At 37.8% G+C, this 27,644-nt stretch overlaps 1 protein-coding gene across 2 annotated transcripts in view; it reads right to left on the bottom strand.

The window, feature by feature from the left end:
• Positions 1 to 27,644, bottom strand: part of ECEL1 (endothelin converting enzyme like 1) — a 2,857,191-nt gene that overhangs the window by 284,075 nt on the left and 2,545,472 nt on the right. For both annotated transcript variants that reach the window (XM_044070676.1, XM_044070677.1), the window contains one exon: positions 25,771 to 25,847. In XM_044070676.1, coding sequence (XP_043926611.1) covers positions 25,771 to 25,847 — 77 coding nt within the window. The remainder of the gene's footprint in view (positions 1 to 25,770; positions 25,848 to 27,644) is intronic.

Below are 27,644 nucleotides of genomic sequence, written 5' to 3'. Positions count from 1 at the left end.
AAAGTAAAGGTGGTGCTGACATCATGTGCAAAGACAATATAAAGGGACACAAGCCTAAGTAAAGGTGGTGCTGACATCATGTGCAAGGACAATATAAAGGAGCACAAGCCTAAGTAAAGGTGGTGCTGACATCATGTGTGAGTACAATATAAAGGAACACAAGCCTATGTAAAGGTGGTGCTGACATCATGTGCGAGGACAATATAAAGCAACACAAGCCTAAGTAAAGGTGGTGCTGACATTGCTTCCATAGCAAATGCTAATGACAGCATAAAATGTAGTCTTACTCACACAGCTACCATATCCTGCCCTTTTGCAGAGAAATGTTTAGAGCTTTCTTTTTGAAGCTTTTATATAAAATCTTCCAATGGGAGGTGAATAATGAGATAGATTATAGAAGGCAGTTGGTAAGCAGATTCAGTTTGATGTTTGTATTTTTCCATATAGAAGAAAGATATTTAAGCTAAACCAATATTTCTGATATCAGTACCCTGTAACAAAAATATACCTACAACTCAGACAGTCATACATGCTTAACTACAATCATGGCCTTAAAGTCATACCTTAATGGTCTTGCAATATAACAATCTGGCCATTTTTTTACAAACAATACAAGAACACTTTGAAGTTTGAAATTCTACTTAAAGCTATCTTGCAATCAATCAGCAGGGTAGTTTTATTGCTGGGCTTTAGGTTTATTTGTAGCCCATGTGTTAACAATAAAAGGTACTGTCAACTGGGGAGCATATAATCAAAATAGGTTCTGTGCTGGGGCCCTTCCTGTTTGGCATCTACTTTTCTGAAGTAAAAGCCAATACCAAATGGCTCTGTCTGACTACTTTTGCAAATGACTGCAAGCTAGGCACAGTCACTGAATCCCCAAATGGCTTAGCCGTCCTCCAAGAAGGTTTGTCCGAAATATATAACTAGCGCCAAAATCATGAACTAAAATTTAATGCCAAAAATGCATTATTGTATCTTTTGAGAAGTCATCCATCCCAGGGAAATACTACATTGATAATACTCCACTAAGAGCTGCCCCAGTTGTTCAGATTTGGGAACTTATGTGAACAGTGATCTAACTTTTGACCAACATATGTCTGTTGTTGTAAGAAAGTCTTTCTACATTACATAGCTTATAAACAAAGGGATTGTGCCTAGATCTAGGGATGTCATTGTTCCCCTTTACTTAGTCCTCATCAGGGCCAGTCATTGAATATAATGCCTGCCTTGGCATGTATCCATCCAGACACATGCAACAGCTAGAACACCCACAGCAATACTTTACTAAAAGGATACAAGGCCTAAAAAACATGCCCTTCCTGGACCAACTCAAAGTCTTGTCATTATACTCTGTATCCTACAGACTGTTAAAAGATTACCTGTGTCTGGCATACATAGCATCCTCCAACCCATTAATGATGGATTTACTTCACATCAGCAAGCCAAATAGTATCTGAAATACTCAGTCTAGGGATCTAAACCTCTTCTGCATCATCAGCAAAATTATTTGGAGGGATAGGAATATCTCACAGAGGATACCAGTGCTGAGGAAGACTTCCCAGCCACATAAAACAAAGTTCATCCCTAGCCATATTCAAGCACAACTTAGATATATGAATGGGAAACAGAAAATATACCCAGGACAGCCCCTGTGCTACTAATGAACAGATGCAGTCTCGTAAATGCTTTGTCCCATTCATGGATCCCTCTCAAATTATCTATGCTATGATCTCAGTTATTCTTACTTGGGTAATACATAATTATTGATCATGGGATGATTAATGCCAATCTATAAACACAGGGGATAGGTTATCACAAGCACAAAAAGAGAAGTTGGCTGGGCTTAAAATGGCTCACAAGGGCAGCTAATATAGTATTTACCTATGAACATAAGAAAAAGAATAAAAATGTCTGCACTTCTTTTAAAAGCATTCATCAAGTACTACTTGCATGGATCACTTTATGACAGTAATTCTGAATGCTTGAAAATAAAATATGCGATTACATATATATATATATATATATATATATATATATATATATATATATATATATATATATTATATGTATATATATGATTTTATATGTGCTAGTTCTACTTACATAGTTCAGTGATTTTTTAATCTGACAAGACAGATTACTCCGTTTGTTATAATTTTCATGTGGCCAAAAAGTGTACCATGAATAGTACTGTCAGCATGTAGAAATGGATTTGAAAATAATGACCCTGTAGAGTATAGGACTTTGTCAGGAAATGTAGGGACACATTCTATAAAGTTTGTGACAGCACTGCTGGTAACCTCTGCAATCCTGTAATGCAACCCTAAGAATAAATTCCAGCTCCCTCTGGGTATGATGTCTTATTAAGGGCAGAGCACTCCACAAACTTCTTTACGCTACACCAACGTTGCAAGTGTAAGAAACACATAAAAAAACAAAAGCTTACACTCTGTACATGCTATGCCAGGAATAATTAATAACATTCTGAAACATTCAGTTTAACTAAATTTTATTACCTCTACCTGGCATACTCAAGTGTCCACTGATCCCATTGCACTTGCTACATAACCACTGACAGTCTCCAAAATGTGCTGGTATCTCACTGACACCTTTATTTAGTCATAACAGTGCATGTTTGACAGGGTAAATCTCTTTCATGCATGCATTTTTACAGCCACAAATACAGTTGTGGCATGGTGTGAGGATGAGCTACATAAATGCAGTCTGACTTTCTGAAATAAGTGTGTTTAGAATAATCTCATCCCAGACACAACATCATGCTTGTCTTAGGACAGCTACACCTGTGTACTTTTGATATTTGGGTTGTGCACTATATAATACATGATGTACCATTTCTCTTAGCTCATGAGAAATGTAATTACACTGAATAAGTCCAGTGACTTTAATAGGGAACACTGTTACTTAGAAATGTTACATTATCATTCAATACCTATGTAAAAGCTGGAATCGGTATATCTCATTAACATACATTATTTCCTGAGCCCTATCTGTCAGCTGATTTGCTGTCCAGTGGGTTACATAGGGATTTATATTTAGCTGGGCAAGTTTATCTATGATATTTGTGCCATGGAGATGGCGGACACTGTGTTCAAACTTGGAACACCTATGGCATGTATGGCACACTCAGATTTTTATAATTTTTTGCCATGGAACCAGTTGATGCTGCTTGTCAATGCTGATCCCAGTTGGTGGATATACATACGATGTGACACTAAATACTGGTACAATTATTAACTACAGGGCTTAGGCCTGTTACTATTATAACCAATTATAACCAGAGGACAGAAGTTTGATACTGTCATGGCTAAACAGCCCCAGAATATTGATATATGAGAGCTACAGTGCAAAGTAGAGGATGCAGGTAGTGATAATTAAGTGGCAGATACAGGTGTGATGATAGGAAGCTCAGTCAGGACTGGTGGCACTTACCTGAACTGCTGATCATTACCAATGTTGACTGACTACACTGCTGGTTAAATCATTGCTGGTGCTTCTCACTGGTAAGATCAGAGACAAAGTCTGTGCTTACCATCTCCTACACTTAAAACTAACAACAACTCTACCAGCTGTGCTGATGTTTTCAGCTGTCATTTTCTTCAGTCAGTCTCATCACTACTTCAAAATTCCCCTAATTTAAACAACCAGACAACAGCACCACCTACCATTCCCCTTCATAACCTCTCCTTCCAACCAGTCTGCACTACTTACATAAAAAAAAACTATTACCTAAATTGAAACACACCACCTTAGCCCCTGGTGAATACCTTAAGATGGCTGCAGAAGGAACAGACTACCCCATCTCAATTCTAATAAATCACTACATCAGTGAAGCATATGTCCCTATGCTTTGCAAAAAAGCCACATTCTTCCCCTCCACAAAAGAGGGTATTCAATTGAACTCTTCAAATACAGGCAAACTGCCATCCTCACCCCTCTCTCAGAAATACTTAAAAACTGCATTTAGTCACAACTCATACATTACCTCACACAAAATAACCTCCTGTCTTCATCTCAGCATAGTTTTTGTCCTCAAAAAAAGTACTTCTACTGATTTACTTAGCATCAGCAATATAGTAAACACAAATAGGTTCATAGGTAGGTACTAGGCTATCGGCCCTGGGGCCTATACAAGCCCAGCCAAAAAGGTACCCTGGCTTTTGACACCCAAGAAAATTATTTTCCTGTGCCACTGTCGAGCAGAGCCACAGAGGTGATCCCTGGGGTGAATTTCCTATTTCCCATCCAGTCATCAAGATTTTTTCTTGAAGAGTGCTAATGAGGAACTTTGTCTGATATAGATAGGTAGTTTATTCCAGAGTATGGGAAGTCTCTGGGACAGGAATCTATCCCTCCGGCATGTTCTGTTTATTGTGGTGACAAGGTTTAGGTCCCTAGAGCGTGTAGCTCGGAGGGGTTGGGATTTCTTTAAGTGCAGCATGTCCAACAGCTCTGCGTTTGACATAGCTTTGTATGTTAGGCAGAGATCACCTCCGAGTAGGCGATATGCGACAGAGTAAAGCTGGGGTTTTTTGAGACGGTCTGCGTAGGGCATCTGTTTGAGGCCAGTAATCCTCTTTGTGAGGTATTTCTGCAGCCTTTCCTGTTGTTGCAGATGTCTTGTGAGGTACATACCAAAAGGGGCGTTGTACTCTATAATGGGTCTAATGACTGATGGGTAGAGGGGAACAATGACCTCTTTTTTCTGGATGAGAAACCTTTTGTGATGAGGTGTGCCACGTAGAAGGATTTCCTGACTACTGTGGCGATGGGATTATCAAAGGAGAGACTACTGTCAACCTGTGTCCCAAGGTCTCATCACACTTTTGGTGTTAAGTACACTACCGCCTATGTTGTAGTTCATGGGTACAGAGTTTTTGCCAAAGGGGATGACAATGCACTTTTTGGCATTGAGCTTGAGGCCATGGCTTTGTCACCAGGCATCTGTCTCAGTGAGGCCCTTTTGTAGGATGTCCACTTTGTTAGGAGTTTCGATAATGGCTCCTAGTTTACAGTCATCTGCGAACTTTATTAGCTAAAGACCTTCTGTGTTAGCCTGTACTTCAGAGAAGTAGATACCAAACAGGAGAGGACCCAGGATTGAACCCTGTGGTACTCCACTTGTCACTGGTCTGAAGTCAGATTTGGAGTCTGCTTCTTTCACAGTGTGGGTTCTGTCAGTGAGCCAGTTGGCAACCCATCTTGTGACATAGGGATTTATACCTAGTTTAGTGATTTTATCTATAATTCCAGAGTGGGGGATGGTGTCGAAAGCCTTGGCAAGATCTAGATAGGCTGTGTGAACCACCTTACCCTTGTCTACGGCTTTGGTGACTGCTTCAAAGAAGTCTATCAGGTTTAGGAGACATGATCTGCCTTTTACAAACCTGAACTGGGTGGGGTCCAGAGTTTGGAGATTACCAATGTCTTTGTTTATAAGTTCCATGATGATATGTTCCATGGCCTTGCAGACCAGGTTTGTCAGGCTAATAGGGTGGTAGTTTCTGGGGTCCGTGGTGGCTCCACCGTTGTGGAGTGGGATAACATTCGCTGTGCGCCATTCAGCAGTCACAAAGCCTGAGGTGAGGCTATGATTGAACATGGTACTTAGGTGGGCTGCCAGTTCGTTCTGTAGTTCATGTAGAACACAGCCTGGGATGTTGTCTGGTCCCATGGATGCTGTGTTCTTGGCTTTGGAGAGTGTGGTTTTTATCTGTGCAGCCGTGATTACAGGAACTTTGCATTCTTCTGGTATAGAGATGGGCTCTTTAGGGGGTGAGAGGGGGGTGAAGTTAGCACTGAACCTATCTGCCAGGATGTTGGCAATATCAGTTGGGTCTGTATATTTAGTACCATTGTGCTGTAACTCAGAGCAGATCTGAGTGTTGCCATTGAGATTCTTGACATACCTATAGAATGCTTTGTGGTTGCCTTTAGAATCAGTGGTGATTTTGTTTTTGTAACTAGCTTTGGAGGATTTTATCAGGAATCGCAGCTTCTTACTGAGGCTGACCAGGGAGCTCCTCCACTCATGGGATTTTACTCTCTTTTGCAACAGTTTCTTCCTTCTGTTGTACAGTTTGTTTATGGCAGGGGACCACCAGATTGGCTTCCTTTTTTTGGAGGATAGCGTCTTGGTTCTGTTTGGGATAGCACAATCCATGCACTCATGCAAGTACTTATAAAGTGCAATTGTGTAGGATTCAGTAGTCATAACTGTATTGTCCATCTGCATGGGTGTCATGAAGTTCACCACTTCTATCTTAAGAAGCATGAAGTTGGCTCTGGAGAAATTTTTTACCATGGTTTCCTTAATGTGGGGTGGGGTCAGGATGTGGATATCTTGGGTAATTAGCTTATGGTCGGATTGGACCAATGAGGCGTTGACTTCAGGTGTGGAACACCAGTCACTAATGTTGGTAATGACTAGATCTAGGATATTGTTGCCCCTGGTGGGGATGTGGATAAGTTGATCCAGGGCATTGGAGTTTATGAATTCCAGAAAGCATTGAGCAAAGGATTGGTACATGAGTAGTTTTGCCAGTTAATGGTGGGATAGTTGAAATCGCCCATTATTAGGGTGTTTGGTTGAACCCTAATTTTTTCCAGTACATCAAGAAAAAGAGGAGTGGGAATCCTGGGGCATGGTGGGTGATCTGTAGCAAGCTACAGTTTGGATTGCAGTTTTGCCCAGAGTTTGTTGCACTTGGATAACCTTGGCTGCATTATGCTGAGCAACTAGCCCGGAGGTGTGGATATCCTTAATGAATATGGACACACCTCCGCCTTTGGTGTTCTGGTCCAGGTTACATGGCTGAAAAGTGTGGTATGAGTTATAGCCTGGTAGTGCAGGGGTGCTCTCTGGAGCCTTGAACCAGGTCTCAGTCACTGCACAGATATTGATGTTCTCCATTTTAAGAAGTGCCTCGAGTGAGTACATTTTGAGATTTAGACTTCTAGCATTGAGTAACATCACCCTTAGTTTTTGCTTGCCTGTTCCTGTTACAATGGTGAATTTGTCATTTGAACCTTGCCTAAAAAAGGCACTATAGGGGCGGCAAAAACCTTAACCAGTATCTGGAATCCCAGGGATGACAGGTGCAGGCCATCTGCAAAGCATCATGGTCTGTCGACCATGTCATCCCAGGCAAACAGATACTGGATCCCTTTAGAATGGCACCAGAAGCTTAGCCAATTGTTGAAGTCAATCATTTTGTCCTTGTACTGCGGCATCATTCTGGGTGATGGCAGAATGCTACTCAGGGCTAGGGTTGTACCTGCCTGGGCTAAAAGATCGGAGAGCTCCTCCATGTCTCTTTTGATGTAGTCCAGGGAGGTACATCTCAGATCGTTCAAACCAATATGGACAATGACAGAGTCATATTTGTACTTGTTGTGGTGTGACTTGAGTGCGTGGGTTATGTGGTGGATCCTGGCACCCGACAGGCAGCTGGCAGTAACCTTCTCCTTGTTTAGCCTGGTGAGTGGGACATCAGTGTGCCTGACTATAGTCACCTATGACTAGTGTGTTGGGTACGTTGTTTTGCCTTATTGGTTGGTGTAGTTGAGTGGCACACGGAGTCTGCGGGCTATGTGTCATTTGGGTTGTGTTGGGGGGTGGAGGTTGCTTGCATTTCTGCTTTGGAGGTCTCTGTTGCTTGAGAAGATTATTATTGAGAGCCTCCGTGAATGTTTTTTGTTTGTATGTGTGGATTTTGGTGGTGTAGGTTTAGTGAGACTATGTGATAAGTGTGGTGTGGTGCAAGTGTTTACCTTCTCCTCTTGACTGTCAAGTTCAGTCTTGATTGGAGAGAGCTTTACCTCCAGTTTGGCTAGATAATTGCATCTCTCACAGGTTGTAGTGTTGGGTGGTAGGAGCAGAGGGTTGTCTGTGTACATGAGGCAACTTCTACATTGCCCCAAGATGCCCAGATTCATCAGATAGACAGGAGAGAACACTGGGAGCTGACCCTTGGACATGCCTGAATAAAAAAATATTTTCCTCTAGATAAGTGAGGAAAGTGAGTACAAGAGCTGTTTTTCTCTAAGCAAGTGAGGAAAGTAAGTACCAAAACTGTTTTCCTCTAGGTAATGAGGAAGGTTGAGTGCTGTACTAATTAGTAGGTTATTTAGTGCTTAAAAGTTCTGAACGTTATTTACTGCTTAAAAGTTCTGAACAAGTGCTGATCACGAATAAGTTAATTCAAGTGCTAAAACTAAGAATCTGTATCTGGACTAAACTAGTTACAGGAAAGGGGGGAAACAAGTGCAAATGCGGGCTTTTAAATCAGAAAGTTGTAAGCGATGGAAAAACTGCCCGAATGGCCAATAACTACAATTTCTGGGCCAGAACCACTCCTTATGTGGTAGATAAGTTACCTAGTGCTCACCACTCCCACTGATAAGCTAGAAGGCTTCCCTCTAACACAGAAAGCTTGGGGGGGAGGGCTCAGAAGCTTACATCTGAATCTGGACTACACTAGTTACAGGAAAGGTAATTTTTTGATTGATATATATATATATATATATATATATATACATACAGAAAAGTAGATAAAACAGCAGTAAAAACAATTCAAATGCAGTGCAAGCTAGCACACTTGAGTACGTAGCAATATTAGACCAAACAGTTTTAAAAATGCAGTTAAATTAAAAATTACTAAAAACAAGTGCAGAAGGAGTCTATTAGGTAGAATGAGGTAAAGATATGGGACTGGGGGGAGTGTCCCAGATCAAATCTACAGTGGGGGTGGGCAACTGCAAAAGCCTCCAAATAAACAAGTCAGGAATAGGGAGGGTGGGTATAGGAAAACCAACACCTTCAGCAGAGATCTGAAAAACTATACAGTGAAGCAAAAATAACAGTGCACAACTCTGAAGTCAGCCAGCAATGATGTAAAATTAGTCAAACAACAATTACCAGTACACAACTCTGAAGTGCCAGAAAAATATACTCAACTCTATATATCTCCAGATAGTTTGAGATGCACTCTTTCAGGACACAGGAAGGCTCTATCAATGATATGCAGGCTGTTACTAGGAGGGTCTAATTTTATGCTAGTAATCCTTGAGATAGTTAGATAACACACAGGATGTAAAACCAGTTATACCAACTTAAGACAGAGAAATAGGGGGAGGGGAGAAAAACACCTTCAGCAGAGATCTGAAAAACTATACAGTGAAGCAAAAATAACAGTGCACAACTCTGAAGTCAGCCAGCAATGATATAAAATTTGTCAAACAACAATTACCAGTACACAACTCTGAAATGCCAGAAAAATATTCTCAGCTCTGTATATCTCCAGATAGTTTGAAGAGCACTCTGTCAGGACACAGCAAGGCTCCAGCAATGATCTATAGGATTGACAGAAGCCTTATAGCCGCCCTGTTTCTTGATTTATCCAAGGCCTTTGACATGTTCTCTCACTCATTCTTGTACACAAACTTAATAACCCAGAACTGGACACCACTGCTATATCATGGTTCCATAGCTACATACAAAACAGTGCTCAAGCTGTCAAGTGTCAAAAAGACATCTCATCCTTCCTCTCTGCTCCAGTCAGAGTACCACAGACCCACTGTCTTTAATATCTTCATCAATGACCTAAACAAAACCTGTAAAACTGCAGACCTAGTACAGTATGTAGATGATGCTACAGTTATCTGTACTGCAAAAACATCAACAAACTCCCAAAAAAATTACCCAGGAGTCTTTCTCCTGTATAGAAACCTGGCTAACATCTGCTCAGCTATTCTTAAACCCTAATAAATCCAGACTAATCCTATTTACTCCCAAACAGCTTATAATCAACAAAACCACCTTCTCAGTTTACTCATTCAACAAAACAGAAATTGACCTTATCATACATACTAAATTGCTAGGTATCTGTGCATATGAGAACCTAATACTTTACACACATCCAAAAACATAGTGAAAAAATACCAAAAACTGCATTCTCTCAATAGAGTCAAACCTTTCCTCTCAGAAGACACATTGCCTCTTCTCTCTTCTTGCCTAACTCTTACACTAACTTATTATGCAATTATCTTTAACTGTATCCAAGTGACCTTGTTAAACAAAGATAAGCAATGTTACTTCAAAATAGCATAACTCACTGCTAGCCTTCCAAAAAGAACCCATCACTGTTCCACTCTAAGGGAATTACAGTGTCTTGAATTCCCACATTATTTAACCTACTCACAACTTCCACAAAACCATAACATTGTGTATAAACCTAGAAATGTCCATCCATCTCCAACCTCATACAGATATATAACCCTTCCAGGCCACTACATTCATTGCACAAATACCTATTACATGTATCCAAACCAAACAATTCTGCTGGCAAATCACTATTCTCCTACCACCTCTCTAAGCCCTGGAACTCCGTCTCACAAGCAATACAACAAGAACACTTTCTAAAATCATTTAAAACTCAGCTAAATTCCTACCTACTCTGTTGCCAGCTTTGTACATGTGATGATTATGGGTAATCTCCAACCTTAGGGTTCAAAAGCAGAGATGATAAAATCAGCAAGCAAAGGAGAGTAGTGTTGCTGGAACTTAATTTATCCTTAAGTCTCGTTGAGTAACTTCATGAGGTGGACCCTGTTTCTACAAAATCTCACCAAGGCAACATGATACATAGACTGTATTTTATACAGCATAAGTCATGGACAGAAGTAGGTTAAAAAATAAAAAAGACAGCTGGGCGCACAAGTCCCAGGATAAAACAGTGCCCAATCCTGGTAGGCACACTGATGCCAGAACTGGAAAAATGACAGTGTTGAATCCTCAAGATATGGAAACATTCCTACAATGGGGTTAGACCAGGCTCAGAGAGAGGATGCCCGCCCCCCCATTGTAGAAGGAAGCAGTAGTCCACAAAAATCACAAAAACAGATAGGCCAAAAAAAAGCCATAAAGAGACTAGAGTGCACAACTGAGGATAAGAAAGAAATTATGTATTGTTACTGTTATGGAAGAAGCCCAGAATTTCCAGACAGAGGATATACAAAATAGAGAGAAATTAGATGAAAGAAAAATATTTGCACAAGAAAAACTGTCAAAAGCTTCAAATGCAAATTTGTGTTCATTAATGCAACAGATTTATAAAAAAACATTATATAGACCATGAAACCTTGGGACGTTTGGAAAAAGAAGTGACTGAGGAAGTGTGAAAATACAAAGAGCAAAATCTAGAGATTTTTAAACGTTTAAAAAATATGGACATGGGAAAAAGACATCTGATATGGTGCAATATTTATACAAAGGAAAAAGCCAAATTAATCAATACAAAAAAAGCAGTCAAAAAGATATTCAAAGAGAAATACATGTAAAGGCACCCAGATATGGAAAATTTCACAATACAAAACATAAGATCATAAAGGGGGAATGTAGAATGGAAGATTAGTAAAGTGAAGCAGAAGTTATGAAATACCTGCAAAGTGAATGATTTAGTGTAAAAAGTCTAACACACATTATATCACAGCATGAAGGAACAATGAGTCCCTGAAGTAAGGAGGAACAGAAGTCAACTAAAAAAGAAATATGGACATGGGGAAGTGTCAGAAAAATATGTATTAGTAATATGCTTAGTGCATTTAGAGCTTGAAAAGGGTTAACACATTTATTCTATTTCATACTGCATAAATCTGTACAAACTGCAGATGCTTTCTGACCTTGTATTGTCATGAAATATGCGCAGCTAAAATCTTTGCTTATGCCTTGGAAATTTACTGAGAAGCAGATGAGTTCTGCTTGTGTCAGGAAAATAATGAATAGAACAATACCACTTGTATAAATGTTATGAAACTTAGACAAGGAGTTCCGCTTGTGCTGTGAGAAAATACACAGCTGCAGAAGCTATAGATAATTAGAACAAAGACTGTTTGAAAATATGAACTGTAAGCAGCATTTGCTTATGCCTGAGTTAGAAAAGTACCTTGAAATGTAACACGTATTAGAATTGTACAACAGGGGCCTGTAACGGGTTAGTGCCCACCAAGGCCAGGTTGTTTTTCTCAAAAAGCTTCTCACAAATTTAGTCATATCAGCAGAAAATCTGAGCAACATCTGTTGAAGAACAATACTGAAAGTTGTGTTTGATTACGTCAGAACAGTCTAAGAATAGCATACTTCCTGTTAGTAGTTAGGCAAAATCTTGTATTTGCATGTTTTTGTCTCCTTGCTGCAAGTTATTAAATGTAAAACCGCACAAAATTCACTCAGGAAGTCCAAATGAGGGTATGAGACCAAACAATAACAAACCAACGATAGTTCAGTAGTAAAATAATGCGTGAACACAAAGAAGTAAAAAAACAGGTGATTTGGTCTCATACCCTCATTTGGACTTCCTGAGTGAATTTTGTGCGGTTTTGGTATCGAGTATTCACTCCTTGTCCATCTCTTTTGGTTTGTTAAGTTATTAAATGTACCTTAACTGAACCTTACGTGTATTGGTCTTTGAAGTTTTTTCCTTTGACAGGAAGAAAAAGAGATTTAATATGATGCAATATTTATGCAAAGAAGAAAGCAAAACGAATCCATACAAAAACAACAGCAACAAAAATATTTGAAGAGAAATACAGGCAAAAGCATCTGTATAGAAACAAATTTTACAATACAACAAATAAGAAAGCAAAGAGGAAAAGTAGAAAGGAGGATTAGTAAGGGAGAAGTTAAAGATATAGAAAATAAGGTTATGGATTACTTGAGAAGTAAAGGGTTTAGTATAGAAAACCTATCTCTGAAAATATCACAGTAGCATAGAATAATGAATCCCAAAAATAGGTTGAAAAGTGGTGCAGGAAACATCTGATCAGTTGCCATACAAGAAATTTTGGAGCCTTTAATGGGAAACCAGTATAAAAGTACAGTTGGAGTTGCACACCAAGGGAAGGAACAGGAAACTGTGGCAATTATGAAGCAGTCAATGTTGTGGAGTGATAGGCCACTGAGTTCCCATATGAAAGAGCATCAGATGACACAGGATGAAACTGAAGAGAATGTGGCATAGGAAGATGCTCTGGAACTTTTTGTATAACGCCCACAGGAAATAGAGAACAAAGAATATGCCCTCAGTTTAGAAGAAAATGATCTAAGGGAAGAGTGGACTGATTTAATAGAGATGGAATAGACATATTAAGATTTGATTTATTTATTTTATTTTATTTTATTTTACATTTGTTAACCGGGGGGTGTCTGACTGAGCCGAAAAGGCCCTTTTTCAGCAGAGGCCTGGGGAGAAAAGCTCCACAAAGAAAAATTACAGACACATTTAGTTATTTAGATATAAAGATCAATGAAAGAAACAGATTACAGAAAGTCAATAAGACCTACAATGTTAGAAGTTTGATAAAATAAATGAACACAGTAATCAGGACTATTCATAGAAATTCATGCAATATAATAGAAATAAATAGGATATATTACTGCACAGCGAAATTAATAACAGATAAAGTCTTACCACAAAAAACATAGGGTAGTAAGGGAAAGGAAGGGTAGAAATCAAATGCCATCATGGAAATACTGAATAGAGAAAACTGTAAAGCAATTAAGACAAGAAGTGTCACTGTCAGAAGATTACAGAAGAGAGAACAGATCAACACAAGTACTCAGAAAGATAGATGTCATAAAAGCAATGCATAATATCAGAAGAGATCAGGATCTATCATACACTACTGCAAATAATAAAGAGATCAGCACAAGCAGAAAGATATGCAGAAAATATAAAGGAAAGTACTTGTTGTTGTTGTGTCTTTCGGCTTTTCCCGGTTAGGGGTCACCACAGCGGAACTCCAGTCCACTAATGATTGACAGTTGATTTTTACATACCGAGTTGCCAGCTCTGCTGCACAACCTTCAATGAAGGTACGCCCATTCACGCATGTCTCCACGCAGAAGATGCTCTAGCTGAGAATCGAACCAGACAGCGTCTTACTGTGAGACGACAACGCTACCGCAGCACCACCACTGCATAAGCAATTTAATGATGCCCCCAGAAAGTTTTATAGAGAAATGGAAAACAAGGCAAAGGGAATTGAAACAACACCAGGAAAAGAAGAACTAGACACATTTTGAAAATGTATCTATGAAGATCATGTGGAATATAACAAAGATGCTGAATGGACAGAAGATGGAAAAGAAAGAATAAGAAGTTCAAATGTACAGGATATGAAATGGGATGAAGCAATATCCAGAGAAATTGAAACAAAATTTAGAAAAGTTCCTAATTGGAAAACCCCAGGCCTAGATGCAGTATCTAACTTCTGGCTAAAAGTATTAACATCTTTACAAGACTTGTCTCCTCTCAAAACTTAACAGCCTCCACATTTATTTCTAAGTTTTATTATGTATTAATAACAGTTGTAAGCCTTACTATTTCTGCTTTGCTTGTCAATTTATTATACCTGTAATATATCCAATCATTAAATATGTTACTTTTGTGGTATATTCCATTGAATTGTACTCACTGCATTGTATTCACATGATGCATATGTACCTGTTACTCATGGAGCCTTTCTCCCCAGGCCTCCACTGAAAATGGGCTCACTATGGCCCAGATGACCACCCTGGTAAACAAATGCAAATAAAGAAATAAATAAGTTTAGCCATAAGTTAAAACTATTTTTATACAAACCCCGAAAAGACACCAACCTGATTAACAACAGGAAAAACAGTACTCCTCCTCAGCAGTAAACATGCAACCTATCTTAAAAACTGTAAACCAATAACTTGCCTTCCAGTGATGTAGAGACTATATATTGGAAATTATGCCAATGGAGTTTATAGTCATTCAGAAGAAAACTCAATCATGCCAATAGAACATAAGGGTAAAAAAAGAAAGTTATATGGAACAAAGGATAATTTGTTGTTAAATAAAGTCATAATGGACAACTGTAAAAAGGGAAGAATCTAAGTATGGCATGGACTGAATACAAAAACAATTTGACAGCATCCCACATTCATGGATAAAACAGTGCTTCGAAATATGTAAGATCCACCCTGTATTGATCAATTGCATTACAGTGACCATGAAACAGTGGCAAACCACTTTGAAGTTAAGCCATGATAAAGGGCAAATTATTATTCCAGGGATAAAAATTCAAGGGGGGATGTTCCAAGGTGACTGTCACCACTGTTCTTTTGTCTTGCCCTTAACCCATTAAGCTGTCTACTTAACAGATTAGGTCATGGCTACAATTTAGCTCCCAGAAAACATCAAAGTGTAAAGACTTCTCATCTTCTCTTTGTCAATGATTTAAAACTATATAGTTCATCAAATAAAGAACTGAAAGCACAGCTATAAGTGGTCAAAACCTTCTCAGATTATATAAGAATGTCATTTGGTCTTGATAAATGTGCAAAAGCAACCATTAAAGCAGGAAAGCTGTAGCACCAAGAAAACATCAGTTTGGGACAGGAGTGTGATATAAAAGAATTTGAGCAAGAGGGAGTGTATAACTGTTTGGGAACTGATGAAGGATCAACAGTAAAACATGAACAAATGTAAATAAAACTTAGTAAGGAATATTTTAGAAGATTAAAATTAATATTGAAAACAGCTATGACATCTAGGAATGAGCTATAAACCAATTTGCTCTTCCTGTCCTAATTTACTGTTTTGGAATGACTGACTGGCCCCAAAAGATACTGGATCAGTTGAGCAGGAAAACAAGTAAAATGCTTCATGCTTATCAAATCATTTATAAAAATCAGTGTATACCAAAATTATATATTTCTCCTCCTTGAAGTAGATTACATCTACAGATCAGCAATTGTAGGACTGCATGTATATATTGCTGAGCTCACAAGATCCAAATATAGCGAAAGTTTTAAAACATGAGGAGAACAAGGCTAAGATGACTTCCCTGCTTCATTTAGCAGAAGCATATCAGTGTCAAGTGTGACGACCATGCCCTGGCGCCTCAATCCTCACCACTAACACCAGGGAGATTGTCTCCTAGAAGTGGATAGGATAACTAATACACACAGTAAAATACAATTTCCCTTAAGTGCACACAGAGAACACAGTCAGTCTGGGGCTGGTTGCTCCCTTGCTCTCCAGGTCCCCAATAAGACTCCCCACTGGCACAGCTAGAGGGTCCAGATATTATTCTTACTGGGCAAGCTAAAACCTCCAGTACCCTCTCTGTCCAACCAGTGCTTCATGTCCCTGCCAAGTAGCTGACACAACACGCACACACTTTGAGATAAGTATTTATACAACTTCACAGACACTCCTGGGAAAGGCTGACACAGATTGTCCAACTGTGCCCCTTTACCCAGACTATATGGTAGTAATTACTGCCACCACCCAGTTAATAATATCAGCTACTAAAAGGCACTTCAAAGGGTGTCCAATTATTACTGTGCAATATTAATATCCAATGGTAGTATGACTAACAGTCAAGGCTTACTTTAGAGTGGCCTATTACAATAACCTCTATAAATATGCAATGTACTCTAGAGCTTATCTCTACACAGATCAGCCACAGGTAGAAGGTTTTAAAAATATTTAATAATAAATAATTAAAACATAAGACAAAACTACTACACCACAGAGATGTCTAAGAGTTCAGAGATCACACAGAAGCTTAAAATAATACAGTAGGACTGGTCTGATTTCAAAGAAAAATACCGAATTAATCTTTACTAGCTTTAACTACTCCTACAAGAAATCACAGTGCTAAAACGTACATGTGAGCATAAGGCAGAATGCTGACAAGTTAGATATCCAAGATCAAAAAGTCTCTTGAGAGAAATAGTATTTTAAACATTACTAACAAACATGTTTGCTGGGTCCCTCCCCAAATTACATCATTTTTGACACTTAGGTTTTCCCAGGCAAACTGCATTATTTAGCAATGTAACACCTGCACAGAAACTTACAACAGAAGACATTTCACATGTATATTCTAACAGAAACTGGAGCAATAAAGCACTGTTCACATCTAAATTCTGGTAATAAACTTTAGCCTTAAAACAATGGGCCTGAAACCTTCATCCAGCTACACTGGAGCCAAATGGTAAAACATTAAAGAGATTCATAAGATTTTTTCAACTTAAAAAGACCCATTTGAAATACTTGACTTGGTTTTCCTTACAGCATATGGCAATGTTGCAACAATCTTGAAGTTCACATTTTACAGTGTTTTCTTACATTTAAAAACATAAGCCTGTATTTTACATTTATTTATACAGTTGATAGAATAACGTATCAAATTATATTTGACTAGGCTGACAGCCTTCACCCATCTCTCCCCAGCTGTCACATCAAGTATGAATGGAAATCAAACCAGAAGTAGATAAAAATCAGGCAACAACTGAATGTGCTAACAAAACAAAAGAAAAACTGTAAGGTGAAGGATCAGATAAGAAGGCAAGAAATATAGTTGCAAGTAGAGAAAACTCTTTTAACAAGCACATGTCAATCAGGACCAAATGCAGGAATGGTTAAGGAGTGGTAAATTTAAACCAAAAGATGAAAGGTTAATACTGGTGGCCCAGGACAGTGAACTATATACACGTTGTTTTACAAAGTTCATTGAACATTTGGTAGAAACAAACAAATGCAGGTTTTGTAAAACAGAACTGGAAAGAGTCACATATCTTGTTGCTGGATGTGGTATACTAATGGCAGAAGAACTGTATGCTGAAAGGCATAATAATGTGGCAAGAATGTTGCATTGAGGTTGTACAAACATAATACTGAAGTAGCTGAGAAGCAATGGACACGAGACACAAAGCATTATAGAAAATGATGAAGTTTATATCACATGGGATGACCAATTACCAACAAATAGATGTGAAAAGAACAAATATAGTAGCCCATGAAAAGAAGGCAAAAGTAGCATTGATCACTGAAATTACTACACCCGGTAACTACAGTGTCTTATGTACAGAGAGACACAAAATTATAAGATACCAGGATTTACAGGCAGAAACAAGGGCAATGTGGAAGAAGGATACCCAGATAGTTGTGATAATAGTAAAAGGAATGGATCTTATAAAAAAGAATTTACAACCACACTTAGATATGTTACTAATACATGTAACTCCATATGAATTGCAGGATTTGTCAATTCTGGGCTCATTGCAGGGGCTGCAAAGTGCACTTCTGGCTAACATCAAAGATTGAAACAATGCTAATTTCGTGAACTTTAATCAGACCTTGACTTAGGAATTGGGTCCATTCCTGTCATGGTGTTAGAAACCCAAAAGACGTGTTGAAATTAAACCAAACGTTACCACTGTTTTATATAACTGGTCATAATACAGCTACTTCTTCAAAATCTCTGTCTGACTATCATCTACCCCGCTCCAGTACTATCTCTATCTCCCTTTTACCTAGACCTCTTCAATACTCCTTCATAATTTGTAACCATCTTGCTCTTATAATTACTTCCCTGTCTCCTACTCTGTATCTACTTTTAGCTGATTTCATTTGAAAATAACTAGACTCCTATACATTTGATATTAACTAACTATAGAGGAATAGTAACAACTTTAAATTGACAGTAGTATTAATATGTAGTGCATGGAGCACTGTGATATAGTAGTATTAATATGCCGTGCATGGAGCACTGTGATATACGGTAGTAGTATTAATATGTAGTGCATGGAGCACTGTGATATAGTAATATTAATATGTAGTGCATGGAGCACTGTCATATAGTAGTATTAATATGTAGTACATGGAGCACTGTCATATAGTAGTATTCATATGTAGTGCATGGAACACTGTGATATATTGTAGTAGTATTAATATGTAGTACATGGAGCACTGTCATATAGTAGTATTAATATGTAGTGCATGGAGCACTATGATATACTGTAGTAGTATTAATATGTAGTGCATGGAGCACTGTGTATAGTAGTATTAATATATAGTGCATGGAGCACTGTGTATAGTAGTATTAATATGTAGTGCATGGAGAACTGTGTATAGCAGTATTAATATGTAGTGCATGGAGCACTGTGATATAGTAGTATTAATATGTAGTGCATGGAGCACTGTAATATAGTACTATTAATATATAGTGCATGGAGCACTTTGTATAGTAGTCAGGGGCTGCTCGTGCTATTGGACTGCAAGACTGCAGCCTCCCCCCTGCAGCTGTAAAATGAATCAAAACAGAATTGTAAAATAATTAGCTGCGAGTCCCGGAACTGCACATGCATGCTCAGCAAGTTCCTATCCGGACTGCTGCTTAACCAGTCCGGATAATGAAGAGAAGGGATGCATGCATCAGTGTACAGATGGCCAGAAATCTATGCGGTTACCACATAGACTGGAAAGGGATCAGACTGCAATGTCTGCAATCATGTAAAGCTACTGATTGACTCCCAGGAAAGGAATTTGTACTTGGAACTCTCTCGCTGCAAGGGAATTGGGTTCAGAATGAAGCTGCAAGGGAATATAGTGTGTGTGTGTGTGTGTGTGTGTGTGTGTGTGTGTGTGTGTGTGTGTGTGTGTGTGTGTGTGTGTGTGCGTGTTTGTGTAAAGTTACTCAGGCTCAAACCCTGTACCTTGGGTACAGGTACCAAGGACCTGAATTCCCTACCCACCACCACTTGTGAAAACTGTTCAGATTTTTGTCTCATATTTTTGTTCTGTTCTGTTCCTCATAAAAATCTGTGGTTTTCTGGATTTTTGTAATAAGTGAAGGACTGAATTCACTAAATAATGACAGGCATTTGAATTTCAGACTTCATATTCTTCAGAAAATACACGGTACCACAAAACCTTTTATTCTAAAAATTTTGTAAGTTTATAAGATCAGTATTTGAAATGTGTCCCTATTTTTGGGGCTGTATTCCCCCATTATTGGCTTTGTCCAGGTTGTTTGTCCTAAGAGATTAAGAGCTATGGTGAGAACTGAATTCACTGAATATGTTTGGGGGCTGTATTCCTCCATTATTGGCTTTGTCCAGGTGTTTTGTGCTAAGAGGTTGAGAACTATGTTGAGAACCTGAATTCACTAAATGACAGCCATTTAAGTTTCAGTCTTTCAGTCCTTCAAGAAACAGCTGATTTGGCATAGTGGTATGTTGCTCTGACTGCAGTGCACAGGATCCTGAGTTCTAGACTCGGCAGTGAAATGCATGGTGGTAACACAACATTTTATTCTAGTAACTTCCCAAGATTATACAAGCAATGTTAAAATGTGTCCCTGGTTTTTGGGCTTTTGTCCGGGGGGGGGGGGGTTAAAACAGTACATTTTGGCATTTTCATGATTTCTTGTGCTGCAAAGTTGAGAGATTCAGTTGAGTGTCAAGTGGATTTTACAAGGAGCTGGCAGCTTCAGGGGAAGAGGAGTTTAGTGCTGCTTATGCTGAGTCTGCTTGCTTTGTTAATAGCATATCAGGTTGAACACCTGCTTTTAATGCAGCAGGCTGTAGATTCGGGTCTATATTATATGAACGAAAGTTCATGTAAGTGAACGCTCTAATGAGCGAAACTCCCGGACATGAAGGTGCATGTCGTGGGATCGCAGTACAGTGAAGATTGGAGTTTTTGCCCTTTCCCCACTATAGTGCGACCTCAGAGTTGGAATATATATTTAGCGGGGGGTGAGGGGGGCGCAGCCGTGGGTTCAACTCCCACAGTATTTAGATGCATTGCTGATACTGTACTGTGCTGTACTTTATAGGGGGTGGATGCTCCAGTCCTAAAAATGTCCTCTTTGGCGGAGATACCTAGTAACTATAAACCTGCTATCAGTTTGCCATCCATTCCCTTGTGCAATATTACTAGTTTATCATTTTTTAAAGCAACAAAGGCAATTTATTCCTCAAGGGAAACAGGCACTTTATTTGTAGATGAAGCAATGAAATATAAAGTTGTTTGCTAGCAGCAACCTCTTCATTAGTTACAGATCTCTTTAATGTGGAATTACTTAGATGACTTTTACTTCTGCAGAGATTGTGCATATTTACTGATACTGATGGACTGTAGAAGTTTGAGTAGACATTTATAATGGAAATGTTCTGAAAGGGGCAGTTTTATCATTATTGGTGCATGCATTTTGTTTCATTGTTTACTTGAAAAATGTTCAAAACAATAAATTTAAAATGCCCTCTAACAAATGTACTGTATTATACAATGAATATAATTTAATACAATCAGGAAGGTGTTTATTGATTATCTGATCAGCTCCTCCCATTTCTTGGTTGGATCCGTTCAATTAGGAACCAGTTAAATCAAACGTCTACAAGCACAGATTTTTTTTGTTACACAATATTTTCACTGATTGAGTCTGAATACTACTGAAAGTGACAAAGTCATAGTGAAGCAATCACTTCTCTTAGATCTTTGTTTTTTTTTTTTGGGGGGGGGTTACTTACTGTCCACACCTCGGGTGCTAAGTCCGTCATTTAGGATTTCTGCCACACAGTTCTCCCGGCTGAACTACATTGCTGAACTGTCCAGATTTTCAAAGAATGAATAGATTTTTGCTTCTTATTTTCGTTTGTTCCTCATAACACGTGTGGTTTTCTGGCAAAGCATTTAGGAATGAAGTCACTTAATAATGACAGACATTGACTATCAGATTTCATACCCTTCAGAAAAATGCATGCTAAAGCAAGACCTGATATTCTATCAACTGTCTTAAGTTTATACAAGAGCAAATTTTAGTACTGTTTGTTTGTTCCCCCAATATATTTGGCCTTGTCCAGATTTCCTGCATTAAGGTTTTGAGAGGTACACAGAAATAAATCGCTTTATAGAATTAAGTATATCCGAACATCTCAACTGCCCCTGATTTTGGCTCAGAATGTTGCTCTCCTCCTAATAATCCCTCCACAAAATGTCAGTTTTGGAAGAAAAGTGGAAGGTTTAAAATTAATAAATAATTGTAATGATTAGCGTTAGAGATTACTTTTATTTCAGAAATGCATGTAGATTCTCTTATTTTGTCAGCTGCTCAACTTAACAGTGCTAATATTAAAAAAGTGTTCCTTCTTTGACAGGTTCCCAGCTGTATTGTGTGACTATTTTATATTTTTGCATCCCATTTTTGGTCTGTTTTTCATAAAATTGTGGTTTTCTGGCAAACTAGTTGCAAATCATTAAAGACTCAAGTTAGAAAATAGTGACAGACATTTGAGTTTCAGATTTCATGCCCATCAGAAAATTCATACTAATGCAAGACCTACTATTCTATTATCTTACTAAGTTTAGAAGAGCAATATTTAAAAACTGTCCTTATTTTTGGGCCTTTGTCCCACTTCTATTTATGGCTTTTTCCAGATTTCTTGCTCTGAGGTTGAGAGGTTTGATAAATGTGTCAGGGCCATCACCATCAGCCAGAGACATTTTAAATTGTGACATACTTGTTGCACCCCACTCCCCCATGTAGTGACTCTGGATGTGCCCAAGCAAGGCAAGAAGCAGTTATGCAGTGTAAGTGTGCAAACTATTCCCCATCCAAGGTAGGCACAAGTACTACAGTGACTTTTCATCTGTCCTTGATTTTGCAGAATGTTCTGGTGTTCTGTCATATTTTTATACTGCTGATTTATGTTCCTTATTATTCAGAAAATGCATGTTGTTGCAGTGCCTGTTGCTCTGTGTTTAAGTAGCAATGCTTTAATGGCCATCAGGTAAGCTTGTCTGGGATTTTAAGATGCAAGTAAGCTTTAATAAGCATACCGTTAAAGAATTACCAACATTGAAAGCCTTTTTGTTGTTGCCATGCAGAGAATATTTACATAACTAGATAGCGTATAAGCCTTGGGTATTGAAATGCATATGACAGTATTTGTAATAAAGGACAGGATTACAGTATTTTCAGAAGCTCACTACATTTGTTGGAGACTTGAAGTAATCTTTGCAGGCTTTACCCATAAACTAAACAGAATGCCAATCTATCATGTGTGGTCCATAACCTGTGCAATAATCCTTTAAGCAATTTATCTTGAGCTTGTTTCTTGTTTGCTGTTCATTTTTTACTTTGATCATGTTTTCCCCATGAAATAAGTAGATAGTTGTTGTCAGGCAGCAGGTCTTTTTTGGATAAGAAACATTTTTACAAGTGGGGGTAATCGGTATCACATAGATTGCTGCTTTCAGCATGTTACTTGGTACTTTTATAAATCTGAATATAAATTATAATTAGAACTACAGTGCAAGGAGAAGTGGTTTGAGTTGAGTGCTGTTGTTTATACTTGATTTTGACTGGCATTCCAGTAATGCATTTAAAAAGTAATTTATTTTTTCATACCTCACAATCATTTTCTTTCCATGTAGATATTAAGCAAGCTGTCATGTAGCCAATGCACGGACATATTTTGTTTCTTATCCACTTCATTTTGTCTTGAGTGGATTCTCATAATGACGGTTTGGCACCCAGGGCAACGTATTTAATTAAAGTCCCAGGTTTTTGTGGTTTTGCGCATAGCTCCACCTCTTTCTGGATGGCCACACCCCTTCCAGTTGGCCCCACCCATTCAGCTGTCTCCTGCAGCCCCCCCTTTGATTTGAAGTCACCAGCCACCACTGATAGTAGTATTAATATGTAGTGCATGGAGTACTGTGTATAGCAGTAATATGCAGTGCATGTAGGACTGTGTATAGTAGTCTTAATATGTAGTCCATGGAGCACAGTGTATAGCAGTATTAATATGTAGTGCATGGAGCACTGTGTATAGCAGTATTAACATGTAGTGCAAGGAGCACTGTCACTGCACTTTGATATCCAGAAAAAGACAAATCAGTTAAGCACTACTATAGCATGAGACCTGATCTTAATAAATGTTAAGCACCCCCTGCTTATCTTGTTAAGGTCAGGTCTCACACTACCCAGACAAAATCCGCTTGCAGTGACCACCAAATGACAGTGAAGATTTGTTTCTCCCTGCTGTCTATGCTAGTAATGGGTCCCTGACCTACTTTTTATAAGCTTTGAAAGTTGCTAGAAAAACAGGATTTGTGTTCCCCTGCATTTTTTGAATGCTACAAAGTCTGAAACTCAAATGCACATTGTTATTTAGTGACTTCAATCCTTGGTCATTTGCCTGAAATCAAAACATTTTATAAGGAATGGACCAAACATATGAGTCAAAAATTCATTCTAGGAAAATTTGGACAAATGAAAAGCATAGAACATGGGTGTTAACATAAAAAACTGAGACGCATTGTCTTTCTGACAAAGCTTGTTAAGTGCTTTATGGTTATAAAAGCTGATAAAACACTTAGTGCATCTTTTCTTTCTGCAGCCAGTAGCACATGGGCAGATAAAATTCCAACCACTACAAATAATTATGATCAAGTCTCCTATCATAACACTTAATTATGTGTTCGCAACATGAAAGCCAAGATTCACCTCTTCAGCTTAGTTCTTGAGGTGAATTCATTTTGCATTCATGTCTCAAACATATAATAAGCAGGTTATGACTGCCGACCTGATCATAATAACCCATATAATGCACAGTGTTATAATCAGGCATTCTGAACTACAGATTCAACCAAGAAACTATCTCCTCACTGTATCCCTCTACCTGCACCATTTTCCTTCCATATGCCTTCCTCCTTCTTCCATAATTTACACTTAACACCAGCCTTCTGGTCACTTTTATTATATAACACCTGCATCAACTTGAAATGAAGTTTTGCATTATTGATGAATTTTTGATTTGTTTAATTTTTATATTACATCTTGCTTGATTTTGTTATCTAATAATGTATGTATTAACTCTGTTAATATTTGCTTCTTATAGCTGTACTTGGAGCTTTTCTCCCTGGGCATCCATTGAAAAAGGGCTCATCTCGGCCCAATGGACGTTCCTGGTTAACAAACTGCAAATAAATAAAAGACTTAATAGTGAGAAAAACAATAATCTAAAAAAAGTTAATCTTTCTTGGTTTAACTGGTAGATTTGAGATTGTTTTTTGCACTAGCTACCTCTGTTTTGTGTTGTATTCTGAACTACAGCCATTAGTTAACGCTTTCCAGCAGTGCAATAGGTTTGAACAAAGGTGCCTTTTACATGTAACAATCCAGTGCATATCCTAAGATGCCCCTTACATGTAACAACTTGGTACATATCCTAACATGCCCCTTACATGTAATTATCTGGTACATACCCTAAGATGCCCCTTACATGTAATTATCTGGCACATACCCTAAGATGCCCCTTACATGTAATGATCTGCTACATATCCTAACATGCCCCTTACATGTATTATCTGGTACACACCCTAAGATGCCCCTTATATGTAATGATCTGGTGCATATCCTAAGATGTCCCTTACATGTAACAATCTGGTACATATCCTAACATGTCCCTTACATGTAATTATCTGGTACATACACTAAGATGCCCCTTACATGTAATTATCTGGCACATACCCTAATATGCCCCTTACATGTAATGATCTGGTGCATATCCTAAGATGCCCCTTACGTGTAATGATCCGGTGCATATCCTAAGATGCCCCTTACATGTAATGATCCTGTGTATATCCCAAGATGACCCTTACATTTAATGATCCGGTGCATATCCTAAAATGACCCTTACTTGTAGTGTTGAAACATGTGCGTTAAGGTCTCCCATAACCCATAGTGTTCAGGAGCATACTCTGAGGTACTCATATTTTCAGCGGCATGCTCTAGGTTATGCTTTTTCTGAAGTGCTCGGGAACATACTTTACGTTATCTCTTACCTGCAGTGCTCAGGAACATACTTTATGTTATCTCTTACCTGCAGTGCTCAGGAACATACTTTATGTTATCTCTTACCTGTAGTGTTCAGGAGCATGTTTGTCTGTCAGAAGCTGGAGATAGATGGATTGTGATCTTCTCTTCATACACCAGTTCTACAAGTAAAGAAGACTGATTAGATTTGAAGCAATTATGGCTGAGCTTCCCAGTACAGTTGCCCACTATCAACATTTGTTCTAATTTGCATGTTTCATACCCTAGGTAGCAGATATCAGTAACTTGCTGTATAACAAGTACTCACTCAATGTTCCAACCATATAAGTTGTAATACCAGTTAAGACCCCTGACAAACTGCAAACCAAATGGAAAAATAGGTGTGATACACACACATGCAGATGCATTTTATATATATATATCTCAAGTAGAAAAAACATCCCTGAATCAGCATTAGTAAGAAATTGAGGGCCCTCATCAAGTCAGCTAAAGCTAGTTTTGAAAAGAAAGTTGCCAAGGATAACCATAAGGCCTTCTATGGCTATGTCAAAAACCTAAATGGCAATGCTCAGGTCTGTTCTTTTTTTTTTCAAAACAGGTTTATTGTTTTAACATATAAGAGAAATATCATAACAATTTTAAACAAGTAATTAAAAATAGGTATTATTATAATATTCAACAAAACAACTAAAGTATTTACAAAGACATCCACTACAATCAGATCAATTAATTAAACTAAAATACCATGCTATTGAAATTAAAATTTTTTTAACAAATTTTGTAAATTATCCCATACAATAAAATAAGATGTTTTTCTGTTTGTTCTAGTCCTAATTGTGTTTATTTCCATATGGCACACTATATTCATAACATTTTTAAATTCAATGAACGAAGGAGGTGTATCTGAAATCCAATTTCTAGTTATTATTTTCCTAGCCACTGCTAGAATAGACCATAACAATGGAAGCTTAACCTTTGTAACACTTTGAGGTACAGGTGTGTTGAATAATATAAGAGATTTAGAAATAATGAAATTATCTGTAAAAAGAGCCTGCAAAAATTCATTAATTGACTTCCAGTATTCTTTCAATTTTATACAGTCATAAAACATATGAGCCCAGTCAGCATTAATTTCTACATTATATCTCTTACATAGATTATCTTTATTATTTATTTTATTCATCATCAAAGGTGTATAAAAAGATCTATGTAAAAATTTCCATGTATAAAGTCTCCAGACAATGGAAGACGTAGTTCTATAAGCAGATTCCAATATATATTGTTTATCTTGTTGATTTGGTGGGTCCCCATTAATAGAAGTGAAATAATTCCAGTATGAATCTACACTGTAAAAAGTTTCTTGTCTGATAACTTTATGTATGTATGAAAGTTTACCTTTATCAGAAACTTTATGTTGTAAATTTAATATCAAGTAATCAATCAGTGTTGGAATAGATTCTTTAACAGTTATAGACATTAAATCTATTTTTATTAATGAGATGTTGTCTAGGTCTGAACCTCTAACCAGCAAGTTTCTCTTAGATCAAATTCTTGTTTTAAGAAATCTAGATTTTTAACTTTATTATCAGATATCAACTGATACCAGTAATTTAGATCATTATCTATAGCTAAATGAGTTCCTTCAGAAGTAGATGACAAAAGCATACCCTGAGTATACATTATAGGAAATACAATAAAATTCCATTCCCTATACTTAGGGTGCATGAATATAAAGTTGCGATAACTAATAATAATATTTAATGGGTAACAAACCATATGTTTAGGTGTAATAGGTGAAGTACAAAATTCCTTTAGTAACCATAACAAGGAGTTATTTACAATCATATTTTTATGTGTTAAGGAGATTTTCATGAAGTGCATACTAATTAGCTCCCAATAATCTTTCCATTTTGTGACATATGACTGATCTATTAATAAAGTAATAACATTTACAATAG

Source organism: Protopterus annectens, chromosome 4.part1 (assembly GCF_019279795.1).
Source record: "Protopterus annectens isolate FY-2018-M chromosome 4.part1, PAN1.0, whole genome shotgun sequence".
Classification (NCBI taxonomy): Eukaryota; Metazoa; Chordata; order Ceratodontiformes; family Protopteridae; genus Protopterus; species Protopterus annectens.
Note: the sequence above shows the minus strand (reverse complement) of the source record. Positions and strands in the feature narration are given on the sequence as shown.